General features: G+C 40.1%; 1 protein-coding gene across 3 annotated transcripts in view; it reads right to left on the reverse strand.

The window, feature by feature from the left end:
* Positions 1-215: 215 nt before the first annotated feature.
* Positions 216-25780, reverse strand: part of NELL2 (neural EGFL like 2) — a 225822-nt gene continuing 200257 nt past the window's right edge. For all 3 annotated transcript variants that reach the window (XM_054024804.1, XM_054024787.1, XM_054024796.1), the window contains 5 exons: positions 19391-19531; positions 12832-13025; positions 11384-11560; positions 4040-4264; positions 216-989 (listed from right to left, as the gene is read on the reverse strand). In XM_054024804.1, coding sequence (XP_053880779.1) covers positions 939-989; positions 4040-4264; positions 11384-11560; positions 12832-13025; positions 19391-19531 — 788 coding nt within the window. In that variant the 3' untranslated portion in view covers positions 216-938. The remainder of the gene's footprint in view (positions 990-4039; positions 4265-11383; positions 11561-12831; positions 13026-19390; positions 19532-25780) is intronic.

Below are 25780 nucleotides of genomic sequence, written 5' to 3' on the forward strand. Positions count from 1 at the left end.
CAAACTCAATGGGACTACTGACAGGAGTAAACTTACTCACATGCATAAGCATTTGCAAGATCGATCCCTTAAAGACTAGCACAAATATGAAATAATGTCACAACTCTGTGCCAGGTAGAAACATCTATATACAACCCTACTCACAAAGGAGAAGCAGTCATCTATAATATATAAAAATATCACCTGTAACAGTGAAGGAGACTCAAAGCCAGAAATATTATAAGGTAAGAGAAATATTTATTTTAATTTTGCACAAGAACGAGCTTATACTGAACAAATTCAATCAAGAAATAGTAAGTGCAGTAAAACAAGGAAATATAGATGACTTTCCCCATCAGAAAACGTTAAGTAGCCATGCCGGTGCATCACTTTTTTTACAATAACTTATATCTTTTTTTCAGAGCATGTACTGTACATAACACATCTTAGCTGCTATATTCTTTGTTCCTGAAGACATCCTCCCTTTATTCAAATTTCTGCTAGAGTCTGCAGTGAGCAATCAAACAAAATTTGTGCAGATTCAAATATTATTAGGTAAAAATCTCTGTGCCTATTGAAGTGTTGGACTTTCAAAGCTTCAGTAGGCTCAATGATCACTTCTATTTGTCTCTCGATCTTGACATCGTTAGGTACAATGTTACAATGTGTCACTTTACCACTAACCTAATATTCTGCATAATGATGCCAGACACATAAATAGCCAGAAGTTGAGCCTGACCTCAAAGAAAGGTTTACACATCTGAGCTTTTCTCCAGTTCCATAGATTTCATTCTGACTCAGGTAATTGAAAGCTCACTCAATTCAGAACATTTCTGCACTTTAGATGGACAAAACTGATGTGATTTCAGTTTTAGCTTTATACAATTTTTGGTCTAAAGGTCTTTTTGTGAAGGAAAATTCTGTAACCAGAAACTGCTTGTGAGACACGGTTGTTAGCTTCACAGTTCCTGAAGGCACTGTGGATCCACTGAGCAACAAACATGACCATTCTGTGAGAGGGGGAGGAAGGGGGAAAGAAGAGAGATTTAAATGGTTAGTATTTTGTAAAGTCAAATTAACAATCAGAATGACCATTTGCAAATACCTGCCCAGTAGAAGAACATTTCTAAATAAATGTGTAAACTGTTTATTTTTTAGCTCTTTCTATCTTCACTTCAGTCCCATACTCTATGTAAAAGGAATCTAATGATTTCACTCACTAATCAGTGTGTAATCCATATCATAAAACTAAGACATAGAATTGAAGTCATTTCGCAATATGCTATTTATTTCACATGGATCAGGATTTGGCCTAGTGTGCTCAATAAAGATGGCAAAGAGGACAAGGCATTAGAAGTTTTATTTAGATTTGACACAGGGGACCACGAGTTTTATTTAGCATTGAATATCTCAAGTTAATACTTTCAGGCTGTAACACTGTCAAAGGTTAATCTTTGAAGTTTCCCCTCCAGATCTTAGTATAGACATATTTCTATGAACATTAGCAATTAATGGAACAGGTTGCCTAGAAAAGTGATTAAAGTATTGAAGAAAAGATATATGTTGCATTTCCACCTCTTCTCCTCAGTAGGACTCTTAATGCAGATAGTGCATATAATTTTTTAATTACTGTAAATATATTTAGTCCATTGAAGAGTAGGGCTGATTAAAGATCAGGGATGTAAGAATCATTCATTCATTTTCTTGACTGTATGTGGCAGGAGACTAGACAACCATGGCAGAAATCCTAGAGTTCACCGTCTTTACTTGTGATTTGAAATGGTTTTGTGGCTAAGTCAGCTTTAGCTGATGCCTGGCTTTCTGAATTCTTAAAGGATTTTGTGTAAACCTATTTTGCAGTAGCTTGGTTAGAGAAGCTTATCCTAAAGCTTTGACCTGCCATGTGATGTACTGCTAGAAAACAGTGAAACGAAGCAGTACAAATGAGACACACAGTAGTATGGTATTTATATTTTGTGCTACAGACTCAAAACTATACAAGCTGTGCTATGGTACTCGCCTTGTTTGCTTGGATTAGACTGCTTGGATGGAAAACAAAGCTAAAATACTTACAGTACTGTCAAAAAAGAACATAGTATTGGAAAGAAACAAAATAGGTTTTGTTCTTTGAGGAACAAATAGTACATGTTAATTATTAAGAGTCTGTGGCTCTCATTATACTGTTATGTCTTGTGATATTTGAAAATTCGTAACATAGAATTATAGAATCATAGAATATTAGGGTTGGAAGAGATGTCAGGAGGTCATCTAGTCCAACCTCCTGCTCAAAGCAGGACCAACACCAACTAAATCATCCCAGCCAGGGCTTGGTCAAGCCGGGCCTTAAAAACCTGTAAGGATGGAGATACCACTACCTCCCTAGGTAACCCATTCCAGTGCTTCACCACCCTCCTAGTGAAATAGTGTTTCCTAATATCCAACCTAGACCTCCCCCACTGCAATTTGAGACCATTGCTCCTTGTTCTGTCATGGAAAACCTAGGATAAATGGTGAATCTAGTTTAAACAGGCACAATGACTATTTGGCATTTCTGTTTCTGACTATCCTAAAAGGAAAGGATTACACCAATGTCCATCCGGTAGTTGGAATAATGTGGAGTATACTATCTTAACTGGTTTCCTCTGTAGATCTTAGAATGGATTCTGACATGAGGCATCGTGAGTCCATGGAGCTTGGCATAGTATCTATATTACTCATATAGGATCAAATCATGATCCGAGTTTACAAGGCAACAATTGGTACCAGTAGCCCATAGCTCTGTATAAACTGGTTGTAAAATAGAGAGACCAGTCTTGGACCACAAGAGGGTAGAATAGATGGGACATGTTCCATAACTGACAACCAGTGGAATTTATACAAATAAGCTCCTTCTACACACCCAGGCATCTCAACAGTATGGGATTCTGGTTCTGTTTCTTCTTCCAAGTGGAGCTTTAGGTGGTACTCTAGTCCTATGGGATGGACATGCAGGGCCGGCACAATCCATTAGGCGACCTACGTGGTCGCCTAGGGTGCTACAATTTGGGGGCGGCGACCGCGGCGGTATTTTGGCGGCGGGACCTTCTGCCGCCTCTGTGGGGGGCGGCATTTCAGGGCGAGATCTTCCACCGCCTAGGGTGGCAGAAAAGCTGGAGGCGCTCCTGTGGACATGGGATGATATCTGAAATTATTTGGGAGGGTTACAGATCTCCATCCCAATGGATCCTGCTCTCTCTCTCTCCCCCTCCTCCTGGCTGGTCACCTCTGTTGTGGAACTGCTACTGGTCATTCTTCAGTTATACACAATAGAAAAAACAGTTTCCCTCACGTGTGTGTGTGTGTGTGTGTGTGTGTGTGTGTGTATGTATCAAATGGAAACACTTTATTCTAATGTCCCTTTTTTTACTTCTTTTAGAAGAGGCAGCAGAATTCACAGAAGCTTTTCACCATTAACCTTTCTTCTTCAGATAATGTGTGCCTTACCCCTGAGGAATATAAAAAGCCCAAATAATGTGGATTCTGCTGTCATTTTTAAACCATGGAAGAGCAGAATTTCCATTTTTGCCATTACAGAACTTAAAATATTTGGTCATCACAATCCTAAAGGAGAAAATAGCATTTCTGGTAATTTGATGCTCACGCTACAAAATATATTTCCTGTATGAGGTCAGATCTTACAGACCTTTGGAAATTATTTGACACTATAAGTATCTGCAAAATAGCAATGGGCTGGCAGGAGTAAGATCTGCCATCACAGTCAAAGCAAGATATTTCTGTGGAAAGGATACATTTGTTCACTTGCTCAAGGTGAGATACAACATGGGCTATGATGCTGTGAGATTTCTGTCCTGCTGGCACATTTAAACCATCATCTGGTTCTTGAAAGCTCTGCACTACTGACAGGAGAGGCTGCAACTAAAGCTGAACATTTCACACTGCGAACTTTGAACAGTAAATGTAGAAACTGACTTCCCACTGACCAGACTAAATGTATTAATATTTATAAGTTACAGAACCACCTGGTAAGAAGGCCTCTTGGCTTGATTTTTATGCTCTTTACCTTGCATTGGCAGAGGGTGCACTCTGTGCCGTGTTTAATCCATGAAGATCCAGTGAAGCGAATTACATTAATTTCATCCAGACATGTCTTAGTGATGTCATTACGAATGGTGTCTGCCTGGCAGGGGTCAGTGACGCAGCGTGGACAACACTCACTCTTGGGGAGTACACTGAATTCACATTCCACCTCTGGACAAGGCAAAGGCCAACAGTCAACTTCACCTTGCTATTAAAAAAAAAAAAAAGAACAAAAAGAGATCACTTTAGGTATTCTGTGTTGTTTCTGATGTATTATTACATGTTTCTATGACTCAATGTGTTGTCTCTTTCTGCTGGCTGATTCTCCCATGTGGCTATATTTAAAAGACAGTGAAAAGAATTCTGAAGCTCATTTCCTGTTGACAATACCAGAAATTACATAGAACGTGTATGTGTTTTAAAAAGCAGTGTGTCATTTTGGAGGGGTGGTGTTTTTGGAAGGGTGGATTGATTTAAATCAAAACAACTTAAATCACTGAATGTAATCAATTGAAATCAGCAATCAGGAAACTTGATTTAAATAAGGATGCATTCCTTATTTAACAGATTAATTTTTACTTGTGATTTCTGTCTAGCTCTAGTTGGATGGAGATTCAAATTCAATTATAAATGAACCAAAACAGATTTTTTTTTATTTATTAAAAAAAACTACCTTAAATATGCTGGATACATAAGAAAAAAAGTTTATCAAAAAGTTCATTAAAATATATATTGCATTTAAAACAAACTGATTTATTTAAAAAAGGAAGTATTATCTGTAGTTAGTGAATTGAAATACATGTTTCTGGTCATCATGTCCTTCAAGATTTCAGAACTACTAGATTTCATCCTCTCACACCTAGTTTTTATTCATAGATTGGAAGAGGAAAATGAGTTTTCCTGCTTTTTCAACTCCCAATTGGTTTCTTAACTTTGAAGGAACTGGTCATTAAGCTGCACCAGTTGAATAAACTAGAATGAAGAAACTATTCTCTCTGCACCTGCTGAAGAGGCTATGGCTGTCAAAAGCTGGTTTACTTCAACAATCTTTAGTTCCACATGGCTAGCCAGGGATTTTCACCAGTTCAGTGGTTTGACTTTCTTTAAAACTTGGCTGCAAACAAGTACTACTTAATATTATTTCTTGAATTTAATGTAAATGATTTTAATAGGTTATAAGAGGTTTGAGCCTTAACATAGGTTGTCATTATTTCAAACGTAACTTCAAATAGGTTTATTTTTTAATAAACTTGTATTTAATTTAAATTAAAACAATGATTTAAGTTAAAAAAATCCAATTTTTTTTTAAATGATCAGTTTTTATCCACCCCAGTAAATGGACATATTTCTGCCTGCCCCTTCCCTTTTCATTTAAACATCTTATTTTGTCCCTGGTATATTAGGAAGAAAATGCTACTCAGACATGCTGTGGATGTACAAGCTCAATGTGCAGCTGAATGAATGCATTTTGGCTGCACAGGAGATCTGGAATGCCAAGAAGCCATGAAAGGGGGTAGAGTATTGAAATATGGACAGAGATGTCTGCTTCCTTGGTAGCAGGACCATATCTGGGAGAACAAATGCTGTGCTCGAGATGCAACCAATGTCATGCCACTGATCTCCACCAATGTAATCCACTGATTACAAAGGAAATAGTCCTGATTTATGGTAGGGTAAGTACAAGGATAATCAGGCCACAAGTATGTAAAACTGTCCTTGATATCATTGACCATGAGGTACTGTTGATCCACACTGGATTCTAACAGCATATAGAGGCTTGATCTAGAGTCACCCCCTTCTTTTCTTCTGAGGGACCTCAGAGGGTAGTGCCAGGTGATTGTTCATTTGCCTTCAGGGTCTTCTCATGCAAGGCTTTATAGGGTTCTGTTCTATCACCTATCCCATTCAGTGTGACTGAACAAGAAAATGGCAGATGAAATTCAGTGCTGGTAAGTACAAAGGAATGCACATTGGAAAACAATCCCAGCTGTACATATCAAATGATGATGTCTACATTAGCTGTTAAAACTCAAGAAAGAGATCTTGGTCTTATCATAGATAGTTCTCTGAAAACATGCACTCAGTGGGCAGCAGCTGTCAAAAAAGCTAACAGAATGTTAGGAACTATTAGGAAAGGGATAGATAATAAGACAGAAAATATCATAATGCCACCATATAAATTCATGGTACACCCACCCCTTGAACACTGGCTGGTAGCCCCATCACAAAGAAGATATAGTCAAATTCACAAAAGTACAGAGAAGGGCAACAAAAATGATTAGGGGTATGGAATAGCTTCTATTTGAAGAGAGATTAAAAAGACTGGGAACGTTCATCTTGGAATAGAGATGACTGAGAGGGGATATGATAGAGGTCTATAAAATCATGGATGATGTGGCGAAAGTGATCGGAAGTTTTATTTCCCTTCACATACCACAGGAACCAGGGGTCACCCAATGAAATTAATAGTCAGCAAGTTGAAAACAAACATAAGGAAATACTTCTTCACACAGCCAAGCTGTGGAACTCATTGTCAGAGGATGTTGTGAAGGCCAAAAGCATGACTGGATTAAAAAAAAAGAATTAGATAAGTTCATGGAGGATAGGTCCACAAATGGCTATCAGCCAAGATGCTCAGGGACACAACCCCACACTTGAGGTGTCCCTAAACCTTTGACTACTAGCAATCGGGACTGGACAACTGAGGATGGATCACTCGATAAATTGCCCTGTTCTGTTCACTCTGTCTGAAGCATCTGGCACCAGCCACTGCCGGAAGAGAGGATAATGGGTTACGTGGACCTTTGGTGTGACCCAGTATGTCTATTCTTATGTTCTTACATGTTAGGGAAGTGCTCATTTGGGGAGTTAGCAAAGTGCTACAGGCTTTGATGCCTCCACTGTGTAGATGACAGCTTATATATCAATTTGACTGGACCATAGTACAGTTGAGCTTCTTATCCAGTGTCTATCCAATGGTGGGGCTTGGATGAGCATTAGCTGGATGAGGCATGACTAAAACCAAGAAGATGCTGCAGGTTTGGGGAAAGAACTGAAGATATGGCAGAGATTTTATCATTTCTATCAATTAAGTGTGCTAGCCAAAGTGTGCTAGCCATTTGTTAATTATATTTTATACTCATTATATATTATATTTTATGCTTATATATTTACAACTGGGTGTTATTTTCAGCTGTTTATGATCCTTTTTCATCTGTGCTTGGATGTGGACCTCATCACAATGAGGTGGCCCTTGCCATCTCAAGACTAGATTACTCCAAAGCACTCTACATTGAGTTTCAACCAACGACCACTTGGAAACTTCATCTGGTGCAGAAGGTGGCTACTTGCTTAGTAAATCACACTTTTGACAGTGACATAAGCCACAACAGACTACATTATACAAGTGCTTGGTAGTCTACTGGTGTTTCAATTTGTTTCTAATTACAGTGTAAACTGATGGTTTTGCCCTATAAAGCCCTAAACTGCTTAGCATCTGGCTACACTAGAAATCTGCTTTTGGTAGGATATTGAGCAGATACAATCAGCACAGGCAATAAAGCTAATTCTCCCCAGTATAAAATGGAAGAGGCTGACATCACAGAATTTTCAGTGAAAGGTCCTCAACTCTGGAGCGTATTGCCCCTTTGGTCTGACCCAAGGACCAGATTAGTTGACTTCCTAAGCCTAGTTTCCTAAGCTTCCCCTCAGGGGATGGGTTGAAACAAGGCAGGAGTAACCCAAAGCAGGGACTTTTATTTGTTTGTGGTTGAAGATTCTTCTGGGGATATTGTTCTATTTGTAATTTTGCATAAAAGTCATAAGATGCCTAGAGTATTAGCGCTCAATGGGGCCACAGGTGTTTCAGGCTGGAGTGTGGCCAAGGGATCAGTATGCTATCCAACACTGCCAATCAAAGTATGGACTTCACAGGGGCCAGAGCTGCTTGGTTGTCCTACCTGTATCACTAAGTTTTGGTTTTGGAGCAGGATTCCATCCCTGATCCAAGACCTGTGCAGGTCCTGTGAGCTTGGCTGATCTATTCAGGACTTATGTGGGAAACCAGCATTGGCCCTAGGAAAGTAGTTTGTTTACAAAAATCACATATAATGCATTAAACAGTGGTGGTTTAAGTGGTTCCCAGAGCATGGAGCTGAGAAAGATCATGTAGGAATTTGCTATAGCTTTCACTTTATTTTTTCCCTTGAGAAAATATTAGATAGTTACTGTTTTTATACAATTCCCATCTGGCTCAAATTTCCCTTGTTCTTCAGAATCACATGATGCTGGGAATGAAAGTAATCTTAAGAAACAGTGACTGACCCTGGCATTTCAATTGATTTTCTTGGATTGAAAGCAAGTACAAAGAGTAAACAAAAGAGATATCACCTAAAACATTCATTTGGTAATTGTATTGACGTTAAAAACTATAGGGTTTTATTTTTTAGGCATTTAATGAATCACATGGGGACCTATTTTATTGCATTTTAGCAAGAGTGAACTTGAAACGTACAAAAGTTTGTCCATCTGGAATTTGTTCCCTCCTATTATTATTCATGACTGTCAGAGAAAGCCACTGGATGGACCAGGATTTACTTCTGTAGATGAAACCAAGGTAAAACACCATTCATTTTCATCTGGGGATTGTTTGTGACAGGGAAGTTACCCCTATATTGAGCCCAATGACTTCAGTTAGACTAAATTTATGTCAGCCATCAGGAGACTAAACCGTTGTGTGCCACAGACAGAGAACAAGACAGATCAAGATGGCACAAATGCCTGAAAACCCTGCAACAGCAGGGAATTGATTAGCTACAATATGCTCAGATGATCCTTGCAGATAAGCCATCTTCCATGCTGCAGAAGAAGAAGAAAAATCCATCAAATCCTTGCCAATCTGACCTGAGGAAAAACACTTCCTGACCCCAAAAGTGGCACTCAATTTCACCCTAAGCATGTGAGCAAGATATATCAGCCAGGCACCTCTGTACTACCTCAGAGCACAGGTCCACCCTATTAGATGCCCCATCTCCAGCTGTGGCCAACTCTTGATGTTTCAGAATCCAGAATACATCTGGCCAATAGTTTATTGGGGAAAAATATTCTTCCCTGACCCTTAAAGGTGACTGCTTGAAGCCCTGAAGCATGAGATTTAGTTACCATCATTGGTAGTGTTATGAGCAAGTAGAGGGCAATGCAGAGCTTCTTGCTCTCTCTGTGCCCCATGAAGGAAGGAAATGAACAATGGGATTCATAGATTCGCAGACTCTGAGATGAGAAGAGACCACTGTGACCGTTCAAGCCTGATCCTCTGCACACACAGGCTGTAGGATTTCTCCAAGAAGCTGGATTAAAGCTTCTTTAGAAAGATATTTAATCTCATTTTAAAGACTCCAAGTGATGGTGAGTTCTCCACCTCCCCTGGTGAGATGTTCCAATGTTTAATTACCCTCAATGCTAAGAAATTGAGTATTATTTTAAGATTGAATTTGTCTAGCTTCAACTTCCAGCAACTGAATCTTGTTATGTCTTTGTCAACAAAATTGAAACGCTCTCTGATATCTTTTCCCTATACAAGTATTATACAGAGTGATCAAGCCACCTCTCAACGCTCTCCTCAATAAGTTAAGCTGAGCTCCTTTAGCCTCCTTTGAACTCTCTCCAGTATTTCTACATCCTTCTTGAAGTGTGGACATCAGAACTGGAATAGTATTCTAACATCTGTCTTAAAAATGTTGTGTACAAAGGCAAGATCAATTTCTTGCTCCTATTTAATATTTCCCCTTTTATTCATCCAAAGATAAAATTAGCCCTTTTTGCCACCCCACTGCACTGAGGCCTCATGTTGGGGTGGTTACCTTTGATGACCCCTAAGTCCTTTTCTGAGTCGCAGCTTTCTGAGACAGAATCTCCCATTCTGTAGCTATAGCCTGCATTCATTATGACCAAATGTATTACCTTGTATTAAAATACATTTTGTTGAATTGTGTCCATCTAACCCAGGGATTCAGACCTCTCCATAACAGATATCTATCCTCATTATTTACTACCCAATCAATCTTTGTGTCATCTGCCAATTTTATATAATCATCTAAATCACTGATAAAAATACTGAATAGCAATGGACCAAGAACACACTCCTGGGCTACGCCACTAGAAATGGCCCCGCCAATTGATGTCTCCCCATTAACTACATTTTGAGATCTAATTGCACTGCACTATGTCTAAAAGACATAAGAAGTGATACCTCTTAAAACTTGCATGGGACATTCTTTCAAACCAATGCAGTAAAGTGCAGCTTGGTGAGCCATTCTCAAGAAATAATGTATTCAGGTAATTTAAGCTTTTTTCACGTTTGTGAATTGGTCATGAACAGACTGAGTTTTTACCAACTTGTCTTCTATTTGAAGTTGTTCCACAAATATTTTAACAAACAAATTGCAGGCTATGCACTGATCAGAAATTGCTTGTGATAGTCATTTAAAAATTCAATATTCAGAATTCACTCTTCAGGATGTGATTGGTCACTTAAGCCATTGTTTAGCCTGCAATTTGTTTGTTAAATTATTTGTCGAACAATTTCAAATAGAAGACAAGTTGGTAAAAACTCAGTCTGTTCATGACCAATTCACAAACGTGAAAAAAGATTAAATTCCCTGAATACATTATTTCTTGAGAATTGCTCATCAAGCTGCACTTTACTGCATTGGTTTGAAAGAATGTCCCATGCAAGTTTTAAGAGATAACACTTCTTATGTCTTTAACTAGATGACGACCACTCTCCACTCAAAAGAATTTTTTTTCATAGTTGAACAAATTTCATTTTGCGATTACATTAATTTTGGCCATAGGCCTGAAATTTGCTGTTTGCAACATTTGTGCAAACCAAACTTTGATTACACAAATGTTAACAAAAAGGAAACAGAAAAGGATTCATTCACAATACATTCAAAGTGAAATCCCATTTAGAGGTTGCCAAAATGCTTGGAGTTCATTTTTCTTAGCGCTAGTCTACATTTTAAGCACTACAAGTGCTGTAGCGCATCTGGTGAAGACACTTTCCCATTTGCATAATAAATCCACCTCCGTGAGAGACGGTAGTTAGAGAGATGGGAGAAGCTCACCGACATAGTGTTGTCCACACCGGTGCTTAGGTCGGTGTAATTTATGTCACTCAGGTGAGAGGTTTATTGACACCCCATAGCGATGTAAGTTATGCTGAAGTAAGTGGTAGCCGCTTCTCAGCTCTTTGAGCTCTGGTCAAGTGAAAAATTCTCTAAGTTAGACCTGGCCTTACTATAGACTCTGCTGTTGTAGGAAGACTTACCAAGCATCGACACTGCTGACAGTTCTGCACCCAGGTATCTCCACTGTTGTATGAGAGCTCCCCACTTTGATGTAGACATTGACTGCTGAGCCTTGAGTCACATTCAGGGCAACAAAACAGGTCAACAGTAGGGTTCTCACAGTCACAGACCATCCGCCGACACATCACATATCCACTCTGTTGTTCCAAGACAGATCAGCATATAGTGATAACAGAAATCTACATAACTCTGGTCACTATACAAAATTAGGCATGTTGGTTTAATTCTAAATCACATGTTAATTTGCATGTCCTTAATTTCCTTCATAACAGCAATTCTTCAATCAGCCCTCTCCTGAGGTGATGAAATATATAGGTTTTCCTGAGACAGTGAGGGTACGTCTATACTACCCGCCGGATCGGCGGGTAGTGTTCGATGTATTGGGGATCGATTTATCGTATCTCGTCTAGATGCAATAAATCGATCCCCAAATTGACGCCCGTACTCCACTTCAGCAGGAGGAGTAAGCGGAGTCGTCGGGGGAGCCGCAGCGGTCACCTTGCCGCCGTGAGGATGGCCAGGTAAGTTGAACTAAGATACTTTAACTTCAACTACTGAAGTTGCGTATCTTAGTTCGAACCCCCCCCCCCCACTAGTGTAGCCCAGGCCTCAGATTAACAGATTTTACTAAGAGTATACTAATTTTTGTATGCATGTTAGTAAGTGTTGATAGAAACTTCCAGATCAATCCAGCTCTCCTACACCTATTGTAAAGTGTTCATATTAGAAAGACTAAACCAACCCAGGGTTCAACTTAAATGCTGGTGAAAACTTAGCTTTCAGGGAGTTGCCCCGGTTTTTGCCAGCAGCGAATTTGGCCCAGGTTCTGCTTCAACATTTTCAGCACTAAGCATGAGTTTAGGGGAAAGAACAGCTTCACATTGAGATTTGAGGACAATGACCAGTATTACCTTGGGGTATATGAGAGGCAGGGAGCGGGGGGAAGACAGCTTTTTTCCTTCACATTTAATCAATTCTAGCCAATCTAATTCTGGGTCCAACTACATCTCAAAGATCAATGCACAGGGGAAATCTTCTGTGCACAAATTTCATCTCTCCCACATGGCTAAGGGAGGTGGGTGTCTCTGATGGCTCTGTCTTCCTTTTTGCAGGGTCGCACAGTAAAGCCTCCAAGGAACTATTATCCATCCAGGGGGAAACGGCTGGGATTGAGTAGGACTGGGATAGGGTGCTCGGTGTTGGGGAGAGGCAGGCCAGAAGGAAGCACACTGATCCCAAATGGTCCTGTGGAAATCACCTTTCCTGTGACATCACCTCCATGGTGGAGGGGGCCCAAGAAAAGCGGTAACAGAGTAATTTCACTGTAATCATAGTGTTTTCTTCCAATTTAGCAATCTCTCCCTTTTTCCCCACCAGTGATTAAAAAAACAGTGAACTTTATACTAACCTGGCATGAGCAGACGGAGCACCGGTCGTTCTCCAGCACCCAAATCTGCCCATTGTGTTTGATTTTGTCATCATGGATACAGTCTCCTGTGCAGTTTTTTCCATGAGGACATCGACAGTCATACCCACCATCCAAGTTAAAGCAAACAGTGTCATTGGCACAGCTGTGCCTTCCAGTCCCACATTCATCAATGTCTGTGAAAACATGCCGCATAATGCTTTTAGACCACATTCAATTAACAAAAATGGCCTTGCTACAGCCAGTATAAATGATTCTCAGCCATTAAAGCCTTCAGCTGAAAATTAATTTGCACTCCACCAGAATAGGGAGAAATAACTCACAAGTTCACACAATGTCTTTGAAAAACCCCTTCTTTGTTTTAAAAGAAAAAAATGTTATCATTTGAAATTTTTTATATCATTTTCTAAGTGAAAGTTGTTGAGCTATTTAGCAAGAACAAGGCAACCACAACATCTAAACAAGAGGCACAAGAGATAATACTAAGCCCCAGAAAGACCATTGGTCTATGGAAGCCTGCATCCATGAGAAGTAAAAGGATACTTAACAAGCAAAGCAACAGACAACTGAATTTGCTTCCAAACTTTTTTGCTAACTCTGCCTAGTGCTTTTGAGTCACCTACACATCTACTGAAAAGTTAACATGAAAGGTGAAGTCTGACCTATAGTTTCATTCAGTAATAAGGGATCACATGATTTATCTAAGGTACCAACAGAGCATATTAGTTATTCGAGTTACAGAGGCATCTGTAGAGATCTTTGTGTCTAATATAAGAACAAAATGAATCTCAACGGGGATTAAGCTGAACAACTTTGACACAATATTACATTTCAAAGATTTCAGAGTACTTTAGAGACACATTTCATTAATGCACACACACACATCTTTTGCAAAGACAAACTAACGGCATACACTGCCTTGCACTTCAATGATTTTATTTAGCTTTTCGAGCTGTCTGTCTCCTCCTATAGCTAGAGGGAAAATCCCACCCATTTCTCTCAGTTTAGGATTCTGAAAAAGCATATGGTAAATAGCACTACTCAATATAAATAAATTTTGGAATGTATCTGAAAAATCAAAGGCCACATCCTTGGCTGTGCAAATCTGGGTAGCTCCATTGACTTCAGTCATAAATCAAATTTTATGACAATCTGGCCCCATGTTTTTAATTACAGATTGCACTAAAATGTGATATTTGTGCTATATACTGGACAGCAGGCCAATAAAAAAAATCAGTATAGTTGTGTATCTTTTACAATCAATCTCAAAGCCTCATACAATACTCAACTACTTTTGGCTTCAAAGATGGAAAGGGAACCTTCTCCAGATCGGTCTTAAACCCAACTCTTAAAGCAAAACAGCTCAATTAAAACTCTAGCTCAATGTGCAGCTACAGTCAAAAAAGTAACAAGATGTTAGGATGCGTGGGAAATAAGATGGAGAATAACATGGAAAGTTATATGATGCCATTATCTGAATCAATGGTGTGGCTTCACCTATTGTGGTAACTCCATCTCAAGAAGGATACTGAAGAATTAAAGGGGGTTCAGACAAGGGTGACGAAAATGATTAGGAGCCTGGAAAAACTCTCATATGAAGAGAGATTGAAAAGACTAGAATTGTTTATCTTACAAAGGAGACAAATAAGGGGAGATGATAAAAGTATATCAAATAATGAATGGCCTAGATAAGTTAGATCAGGAGTTTCTGTTCTCCCAATCTCATGACACAAGAATAAGGGGATGTGCAATGAAATTGAAAGGTGACAAATTCAAATCTGATCAAAGGAAATACTTTTTCAAAGAACACATAAATAATAGAACTTGTTGCCACAGGATGTTGTTGAGGCCAAAATCTTATCGAGATCCAATATGCGATTGTACATTTATATGGATAACAAGAATATCTGGAGTTCCAATAGTTAATGCTAACAGATTTTGGAAGAGATATTAAATTTCATGCTTCAGGGTGTGTGTAGACTAGTGTCTAACTATTAGGGATAGTAGGACAGTTAATGTGGGAGACAGATTATTTCACCCACTGCTTAAAGCAAGATTTCTTGTACTTCCCTTTGAATCATCTTGTACTGGTCACTGCCAGCAAAGGATATTGGATAAACTGGACCATGGATGTAATCCAGTGTGACAATCCCTATGTTCCTAAGAGAGTAAAACACCACACATCCTGAACCTATTATAAAAAAGAAATTACTGAACCCAATGTGAACCCAAACTGGTATTTTGGCATTATCTAACTACTCTGTAAACCAATTTCCAGTCTCCTGCAACATTGGCTGCCACAATAAGAAAAAAAATATTTAAATGTTTAATATTTTAAACAAAATGATTAATTTCTAACACTGGAATTCTCTTTATTATTGTTAAGCCATTTTTATGGAGGGACTTTTTCTGGTTTAAAATGCTCTCACACACAGGGCTCCCACACTGCCAGTATCACAAATAAGTAATGTCACTTCTCAAGCAAGTTGGTGACTACCTTCATTCAACTCAAAACTATCACCTTTAATGAGAAATATTGGGTGAAATTCATATCAGTGTAAATGAGAATATCTCCATTACAGCAAGTGGAACTCTGCCCGTTTACACCAGGTCTGAATTTAGCTCTTCATATTCAGGCACATTTCACAACTTATTCATTGGGGTGGAATGTTCCAAAGGTTTCAATGAGAGTTTAACTCTGCTTCCACAGAAGTCAGTGGGAGCTTTACCACTGACATTCTGACTCCAATGGGAGCAGAGTCTGGCCAACGCTGAGTGCTTCTGACATTCCTACCCTTCTACTTCTGAACTTTCAGCTTGCTGAACTCAGAAAAATGAATACCCTGCACAAGACAGGTTAAATATCCTCAGTCCAAATCAGCTGGCATTCATATTGTGATTCTAACCCACTATGAAACAGCAACATGTTCAAAATGCAGAGAGAGAAACACAAACTTGCATACATGAAATTCATATCTGCATTATTCATCAGCATCAAACTTCATTCTTTATCTGCAAAGTGCTTAAGCACAAATCATCCTTCCCTGGCAAAAGCTTACTTCAGCGTTTTGATTTTGGACTTGCAACAAACCACCATAAACTATGAATTACATTGCTGATATTTTGTTTATGGCCATAACTGGGGCACCAAACGCCATAAACTACTGAGGCAGCTGGGGACTGAACTCGGTAGCTGTTACTGCTGAACACAATGAATGGGGGGAAAGTAGTCCAGGTTGCAAATTTACAGCAATCTCAGACCTAGGTGTTATATCACTATTATCACTCCCATGTCATCTTCCAAAAACACATAAACACACTGCAGACAGTTTACAACACAGTGCTTAGGAAGCTAGTAGTTTGAAGGGTATAGATAGGGATGTGTGAGCCTCAAAAGGTTTGGAGGATTGTGTTGGATAAATCTTGCAAAATGTGAATAGCTACCCAGAGCTTAACTGAGGGCCAAATTTTGCTTACCTAACCCATGTGAGATGTTCGATAGGATGTACATTTTAAGGTCTTTCTTCTCCCTCCTCCTATCCCACACCTCCCAACCCAATCACATCACATGACCATAAAACTGCCTGATTCCCCCTTCCACCCTCCCCCTCCCCCCCCCCTGCTCCCAGAGGCCTCCTGTCTTTCTGTTTCATTGAGAAAGGAATCAAGGCTGGAACACCCTCTCTTTTGGGCTCTGGCTGATTCCTTTATACAAATTTTGTAAATTCCAGGCTTGCCCAGGTCAGAGATACCTCCAAACACACTGGTCCCTTGATATAGCAAAGAGCTCCTAAATTAGAAACTTGGAAGATGGGAGCCAATCCAGCAAAAATTGCCAGATGTGCTGAAATCCAAAGATATTTCAGCAACTGGGGAAGTTCTTAACCAAATGTTTCTGGACAAAAATGGCCTTGAGCTTTGGGTCAATTCTCTTTATTTTGCAGATCCTTTCTTGTAAAGGAATGTCAGTCAACTTACACCAGAGATGAATTTGCCCTAAACTGCTCAGACATGGGCAAAACCTCAAAATGAATGGTTTTGCTTACGTTCAAATAAATGTGGGTGCTTATCTAGACTGATAAAAACCCTTTGGGTCTAAGAGTTAGTCTAGAAATCTTGTACTTTTGTGACATATCTCTTGCTTTCTTTTTCTGCACAGGTCAGACATAGTATTCTTTTGCTGCATTTGGGAGCTTCCGCTCCTGGTCCTGACATAAACCCGCCAAGTGAAGAGGCATCAGAAGAAAGGAAAAAATTAAAAAAATAAAAGGTTATAAACCTTTTTGAACTTCAGAAAAGCTTTGGTTCAGTTAGAGTTCTGGTTGGAGGTTTACCTTGGTTCTTAGTTTATCTGAGCAAGTTTGTCTAACTAATACTGGGCCCAAGATGTTCAACTTTCTGTATTCAATAAATTAGGTTGTCATATCATCACACTTTGTGTTGACTTTATGTCCTATTTGAAACACAATGCCATAGCTTCAGTCCAACAAAAAGTAATGCAGTGTGATATCAACAGAATATCTAACCTCCCTTGTTCCCTTGAGCTGTTACATATTCTAAAGTTTAGAGTGGCAGCCAGTCAATTTGAGAGTGTTCCACTGTTAGAGACTGGGGGTATCAACAGCATCCAGGTATTTTCCTAATACTTGTGAATTAATTCTAATCACTTGTCCCTTTCTGTATGTATTTACTAAAGAGCTGTCGATGCCTTGTAGAAAACCCTTAAAAGCTTTCTATTTAGCAGCAATTCTGTATTTCTTTTTCCTTGGCTTCTCACTTTTATAGAAATGGGATCATTGTTGCTTAGAAGAAGTTTAAATGCTCGTCTTTAGTGATGGACACACTGCAAAAAATTTAGTACATCTAAGTTTTAAGTTGCTTGAATAGCCAAATGTCTAGTAGACATCATCAAATCACAATGTTAAAGCTAGAAGGCAAATCCAGTATTACAGTCACAGATAAAACCTTGTGTTGGATGATTACTGACTAAATATTTTCATGGACAATTAGTGCATCACTTGTGTACAGACAATTTTTTCCAAAACTATTTGGCATGTTCTAAAATCTGTCTGACCAGCATTGAAATTTAGCCAGTTCTTGATGGAGAAGCCAAGCCTTACAAAGTCAGTAACTTGTTTAAATAGCCAGGTAGCTAATCCACCTGGGAGTACAGGCTTTCAAATATGGTAAAAATGCTCTGAAGAAGTGGTGAGAGGGATACTGAAAAGGTCACCCTTGCTCTTAGTGGAGCGCATTCTTTGAGTCTGCATCACTGACATTAATTCCATTCCTTCCCTTTGGGATTGACACTGCCTACAGACCTGAGTTTAAACAAAGCTGAGCAGCTCACGCTGTGGGAGCGTTCCGAGTTTATAATTACCAAATATGAAGGAATATGCACAATTTTGGTCTAAACAAACCAGAACAGAACACGCAGCCTTGTTTGTCTTAAAATAGCCTTTAGAGTAGGGGCTCATAAATGCTTAAAGACTAAGTGCTTCATACTAGGGCAGCTGCATCTTTAAATAACTGTATACCCACTAACTTGCTGTTCCCATTTGCTAGAGCCTCCAGAATGATTCTATACAGCACCACCCCCACCCCCCACTCCCCACCTCCAGTGTTTCCAAGCTTCTAATGTTATTCCTCAAACTGCCGCTTTCTAAAGGCAGTAATTCTATGAGCAGTAAAAGCAACATCATAGTACCCTGGGGGTAAGCAATGGCTTATTAGACCCCCTGAATCATCCTTTGCAATAGGACAAGTTTCTTAAAGAGGAATATTTTAGTGTACAAAGTAATTGGAGAGGAGGAACTGGCTGGATAAGCTTCATTTCTGCATGTAAAAAAATAGTTTCCTCAGTCTACTTCACCCCCCTCCGTGATGTCACTGGTGAGAGAATGTAGTGATCTTTACAGCCTGCTAGTGTATATACAGGGGTCATCTGTTTAGTAGCATTTCATTTTGGAAAATCTCTCCCTAATCACTGGACTATCCTTCCTCTCTGTTACTCCCCTTTACAGCCAGCGAGTGAAGAAAGCCAGTCCACAGAGAGGCTAGAGCCAGCTCCTTGCTCTCTTTGGGTTGGAGAGTAGGGAGAGAGAAGATCCTGGCTTCCCAAGAGCAGGGACTGCAATTTTGCCTGGCTTATACTGGCTGGGCAAAGAGGATGGGAGAAGGGCTGCACACAATCTGGCCACGATTATTACTGCACACAAGCAAGTATGAGGCCAAAGAGATTCTGTTCCTGGCTCAGCCGCAGACTTCATATGTGACCTCGGACTAGTCGCTGAATCTCCTTGTGCTCTTCACTTCCCCATCTGTGCAATAGGGAAAATGATGCTTCCTTTCTCCCATTTTTGTTTGTCTTATCTATTCCCGCTCTAAGGTCTTTGGGGCAGGGACCGCCTCTCACTGTATGTCTAGACAGTGCCCAGCACAATGGATCCCCAATATCAGCTGGGGACTCTGCGCATTACTGTATTATGAATGATAATAACGTGTGACCTATTAGACATTTGCCCCTTTATTGGATACTGACCTTCACATGATTCTCCACTCGGTGAAAACATCCCATTGTCATGGTAGCCGTCCCTGCACTCACAGTGGTACCAGCCAGGCAGGTTAATGCAGTTAGCACGGCTGTCACATTGAACAAAGCCATCTGAGCATTCATCAATGTCTGTTCAGCAACCAAAAAAGAAAACAGGAAGTCACACAGCTGAATCCGCTACATTAGTCTGCTGACAATACAGTATCTGCTGCATTACTAAAATGGTTTTAATCAATATTATTGGACCCCCATAATGGTTAACAGTAAATCAAAAAAGATTGGATTTTTTAACCTCTTCCCATAAAAGCTGTAGAATAATAATAGCAAGGCCATACTAATGAATCAAAGGATGATCTAGTAGCCTTCTCTATTGTTAAACATTAATAATTAATTGAATCACAACAAATGGTAAGCAGTCTGTTATCTATGTAAACCTCCCAAAGCACTAAGAAAGAAAGGGGTCCCAATTCAAGGAATAAAAACTGTATTTCCAACTATTAACCCCTTGATCTATCCAGACTGTCTGACATAGCCAACATTATGTATTTCAGTAGCATATCAAGACAACAAATCCTTCCTCTCACTATCAGAGAATTAATGCTCTTCTAAAACGTTGGATAAAACTACTGACGCAATCTGGCTGCATTAAAGAGTACCTGTAGCCGGGATGAGGGGTGGGATGGGGGGAATTTGATATTTTACTCTTGGTTCTTGTTTTAAGTAGTGTGTTTTCCAGATTTCCTTTCTTCCATTTTTTTCTTCCTCAAGAAGAAAAGGACAGCATCTGGACTTGATTATATTCCCATTTACACCAGCTTTACATTATCCTCAATGGAGATACTCCTGATTTACAGCAGTTACTCCTGCTCTGAGTGCAAGTGAGAGAAGAATCAGCCTTCTATCACAAATAATTGTTAAGAGTCCAAAAACATGGCGAGTTCTTATGGACACAGTACAACTTACTTTTCTCCTCCTGATGTGGAACTCTTAAAAGGTAGCCTTCCACTCACTAGACTTCTTCCAAAGATCCCACCCTTGAATGGATTTCTGGACTCCTTAATTAGGTCCAGCGTACCGCAAGGCCTGCCCTACTGAATTGTAAAAGCTCAGTATGTGAACTGATTTTATAAACTAAGTGCATCATGCTGTGTTGATTTCCAGTACCTTACATTACATCCAGTAGGCCAAATTTTACCCTTCCATACCTGTGCAACCCCATTCCCATTAAAGACTATTATAAAGTAGCACCCATTCTCAGTGATGTGGCTAAATGATGTTAATGAGCTGGGCATAGTAGGGCAGTGGAAACAAACAGAGATATAAAATATGACCTTCATTACCAAATCCAACATAAGTTTCTGGAAATCTGGAAGGAATTATGTTTTACACCACATGTGGCACAAAGCTCTAGAAACCAGCAGAGTGAGTCTAAGGTTATAGCAACCCTGCTGAAGATAAGGGGCCTATACCAGGTCCAGTAAAGGCATGCTTGCATCATATATATGTGATGGCCAGCATCTTGGCCAAAGCCAGAGACTAAACCAGGGACTTCCATTGTGAAAAGCATGAATCTCTCCAGCTGGAACTATAAAGCTAGGTCCACATCCTCTTTGGCTCAGGCACAGAGGAAGACACATAACACACACTGACTGGTGGGTTACACACTTCCTGTGTACATAGGCAGCTATTCTCAAGCATGCGAGTAACACTTCAATTCAAATGTCAGATACTCCCCCACATTTATGCTATGACTGACCAATGACTCTTGGCCAATGCTAGTGACTGAACTGGGGACCTCCAGTGCTAGAAATATGAGTTATAGTTTGAGCTAGAGAGCAAGGATGTGAAGTATGCAGCTGTAATGGACCCAGTATCCTCTGTGGACTGGTCACAAAGGGGGACATGCAACACACTGAGAAGTGGGTCACATACAGTGGGTCAAAATCCTGCCCTCAAACCCTGTTGGCTCACATTAATGTGATCTGTTATTTCCATAGAGGACAGCCTACTATTGTTGAAGGAGCTAACTACGAGATGTAATAAGTATCATCTCCCTGTAACATTAGTATATATCGACAGGTTTCAGAGTAGCAGCCGTGTTAGTCTGTATCCGCAAAAAGAACAGGAGTACTCGTGGCACCTTAGAGACTAACAAATTTGGTCTCTAAGGTTAGTCTCTAAGGTGCCACAAGTACTCCTGTTCTTTTTATTAGTATATATCGCCACTCTACCCTCTCATGGAAACCATCCTTCGAAAAGTAAAGTTAAAAATCAAAGTTTCCTCATCCCTCCACACCACCACCACCACCAGGTTGGAGGAGCTGAAGTAGCACAATATTTCAGGGACATCTGAGAACTTCATTGCATATTCCTCATTTAGCCAACCACATTCAGCCTTCTTGTTGCATTTTTTCTATTCATGCTGAGAGCAAATTGCTGTTTGGTGTTTTATTTATATATGAAATAGACTCAGATCTACCCTTTTGTATTAAAGGGTTGACATAGTTACTTTTTACAATTATATATATAGTCAAATTACCACCATATTGACTTTTAAATTAATCCGAGTCTCTATTTCTTCTCATTAATACATCTCTTCCTGATAATAGCACACACTCTGTTAAAACACTCTTTAGTTACTCTACTTGGGTATTCACTAACAGCATCAAACTCTAATGTAACGAGTCTCATTCAAAAATGCTTTTGCCTTTGTCTTAAAAGGATGGTGGTCACCCTGTGTATTAGGGACTTAGAAGGAAATATCCTCTGGTTCAAAAACCAGAACATTCAACTCTGAGCATATCCCAAGACAGGAGTTCTCAACCTTTTTCTCTAAGCCCCTCCCCCCCCCAACATGAGGCCAGCATTAGGGGGTAGCCAGCAGAGCAATTGCCACAGGGGCCCCCGCAAAACTAAGTTGCTTTGGGATTCAGCTTCAGCCCGGGCAGCAGGGCTTGGGATATGGCTTTCTGCCTGGGCTGCAGTGAGTCTAATGCTGGCCCTGCTCTCTGGTTTATTTTGGCGGATCCCCTGAAACCTGCTTGCAGCCCCCAGGAGGCCCCGGACTCCAGGTTGAGAACTGCTGTCCTAAGACACCAATACAATAAGCCCTGCCATAGTACTCAAAAAAGACAATTCTTTACAACTTTCAGCTGCTCAGTTTGTCTAGCTCTCGGCCAATACAAAGCTTCTTTATAGTGAGGAGTCAGGAGACAGAAAAACTTCAGGAGATTTCAAGAGATCAGAGAAAGATCAACAAGAATTCTGTTGCTTAGGTGAGAAAAAGCTGGTTTGTAGTCTGTGCCTTATGCCACTGGTGTTCACTCAGATACTGGCAGATCATAAAAAAAGAAAAGACTGAAACCTTGGAACTTCGCATTTCACTGGGGAATGTGCAGTTTGAGAGCCAGCTTGCTTGCCAGTACATGATCTAAGGGCTTGTCTACTCTTACCAGGGGATCGACGAGCGGTGATTGATGCATCAGCAGTCAATTTAGCAGGTCTAGTGAAGACCCACTAAATCAACTGCAGCTCGCTCTCCCGTCAACTCCAGTACTCCACTGGATCGAGGAGAGTGAGGGGAGTCGACGGGAAAGCGTTTCCTGTCGACATTGCATAGTGTGGACCCCACGGCAAGTAGATCTAAGCCACGTCAGCTTGAGTTATGCTATTCACATAACTCAAATTGCATAGCTTAGATTGACCTTTCCCTGTAGTGTAGACAAGGTCTAAATCATTGCGCTAAAGGCTGGGGATCATATGTTCAATACACGACAGCTTGTTGGGGTGGGCTGAAGGTGCAAACCCCACAGAATCAATGAAGCGGCTAGTCTAAAAGGTGGAGGGGGTATAGAGTTGTTGTTCTGACTTGATGTATATCTTTATAGCTGCTCTAAATAACATGCATTAAAATGACTTGATGGCACATTTCTCCTATTGAAAAGTCGAATTTATTTATTGGGGATAATGGGGAGGAAAGAGGGTTATTAAGGTCAAAGTAACACAGATGAATTAAAAGAGGCCTGTGTTCCTCTCTTCAGAACAATTTATTTGTGGATCTGTATGCTTTCTAATTATGAATACAGCATTGCAGGCACGGGTTTTATGAATCTTGATGAGCTCACTTACTGATTATTCAGGAAAAACAAGCCTTGAATGACATGTCAGTTTGGTAAATTGACAGCCAAAGTAGCTATTCTGTATTTATTTGCAAACTAACTGACAAAACCTATATCACAAAAAATATTATTTGGGATGAAATGCTTTTACAGATGTCAATAAGCAAGAAAATACATTCTTCCAGTTTTCTTATGGCTGAATACAAGATGTTGAGAGGAGTTATGTATGAATCCCTAACATGAAATGTACTAATGGAAGCACTCTGTTGGTCTTTAGGAGATGTCATATTCTTGACTGATTGTTTGCCTTCAAATCATTTCATTGTAACCAATGCCTGCATCAGTGTTGAACCATGCATTATCCTTTAAATGGTTTTGCAGCAAACAAAAGACACCCCAAAGTTTCTCCTTTCAGCTAACCTTTTATGGAAAAAAATTCCAATGTGTCTTCTGGTGATTTTTAAAACATAGATTTCTTTAAGTATGAAACCAGTTCCTAAGAAACTAAAAATTTTAAACATTAATTACAATAATGAGTCTCACTGCAGCAGGACAAAATACAATCACCACAACTCTGTGAAACAAGTAGAAAATGTGGAAGGAAAGCATTCAGAAGAGTTGAACTGCTTATTTCACAGAAATTCTTCTTGACATTTGGATAAAAGGATTTCTATTTTCAAATGGGCAAAAGATGGCTCAGAAAGGGCTGTGAAAGGATCTACAACTAACATGATCTTTTTAGCAAAGGAAAAGCAGCCAGAAGTAATTTTTTTCTCTGCCATAGTGAAATGTTCCCCGATGAATCATCTTGCAGCTGCTCACTGAGAGGTATTACTTGACAAAGGAAGAAGAACTGATTGAAAAGTTTTGCCTGGCCAGTGGCTATGGTAGATCAGTGGGCTTTGTGCAGCATTAACAGCTCTAATGAGCTCCTGTTTTATGCTGTACTGGATAGGCACAAGAAAACTGAATGCTACTTATATAAGGAGGTTACCAAAACAGACATTATACTATTTCTTTTATTTAAAAAAATCCCACTTACAAAGAATGGTATAATGCAAAGCAGGGCTATGCTTGGCATGTGCTTTGTTCAGAGGGGGCTGGTGACATCTGAAGGCAGGTAGGCAAAATAGACAAGTAAAAGTGCTGCTCAGAGCCAATTTATTTTAGCAGGAATGATCAAACTGTATCTTATTCGAACAAGGCAGACAAATTCCTCTTGTGTCTATGCCGAAGAGACTGTTGGTTTTGTTTTGAGGAGTTCCTTGTATAATCAGTGAGACATTTTAAAGAATATTTAATTCCACGTCTTTCACTTTGGTCAACAAAATGTTTGGATGGTGGCACGCAAAATCATGGAGTGAGGGGCTGGCTTAAAGAGAAAAAATCTACAATCCAACATGTGTGGGAGATAGGGTTGCCAGTTTTGGTTGGATGTATTCCTGGAGATTTCACCACATGATGTAATCTTTAATTAAAGATTAATCTTCAATTCCTGGACACTCCAGGCCAATCCCGGGGGGTTGGCAACCCTAGTGGGAGAAGACAGCATTAGAATCTACAACACGACAGGACACACACCCTTTGGCTCTGTGGGCCTATGGGCTGAAATCCTCATCAAAATCAATGGCAAAACTCCCATTGACTTACATGGAGCTGGGATTTCACCCTATAACTTTTTCCTTTGTCAGATACACAGCGCGACATGTACCAAATCCTCCATCCTGCCAGGCTTTATGTGTGGAATTATGTGGCAGCTGGGAAAGCAATCTTCATCCTCAGGCTGGGAGCAACCACAAAGCCCACAACTGCTACTGTAGTCCAAGACCGCAGCAGCCCCAGCTCCTGCTGCAGTTTAGCTCAATGGGCAGGGGTGTGGAGCTATTTGTATAGTGGGGGTGCTGAGAGCCATTGAACTAAACTGGAAACAATGGAAACCACGTCAAGCCAGGGGGTGCGGCAGCACCCCTAGCACCTCTAGTTCCAGCACCTATGTTAGTGGGATCTGCACAGTGACACATCTGCCACTAAAATTCCTGCTCTTCTGAAAGCCATCACTCTCCTGCCCCCAGGACATGGAGCTCCAGTAGGGCTGGATTCAGCAAAATGTGTGTGTGTGTGCAGGGGGTGAAGGCTCTGCCCTTGCTTCCTAAATACTCAGCCACCATGCAGCAGTACCACATTGGCTCTACTGTCACAAAATGTGGCAATTTGCCCCCAAACACTATTTTGTTTAAAAAATCCAAATGGAACCTACCTG

This window comes from Malaclemys terrapin, chromosome 1 (genome assembly GCF_027887155.1).
Source record: "Malaclemys terrapin pileata isolate rMalTer1 chromosome 1, rMalTer1.hap1, whole genome shotgun sequence".
NCBI lineage: Eukaryota > Metazoa > Chordata > Testudines > Emydidae > Malaclemys > Malaclemys terrapin.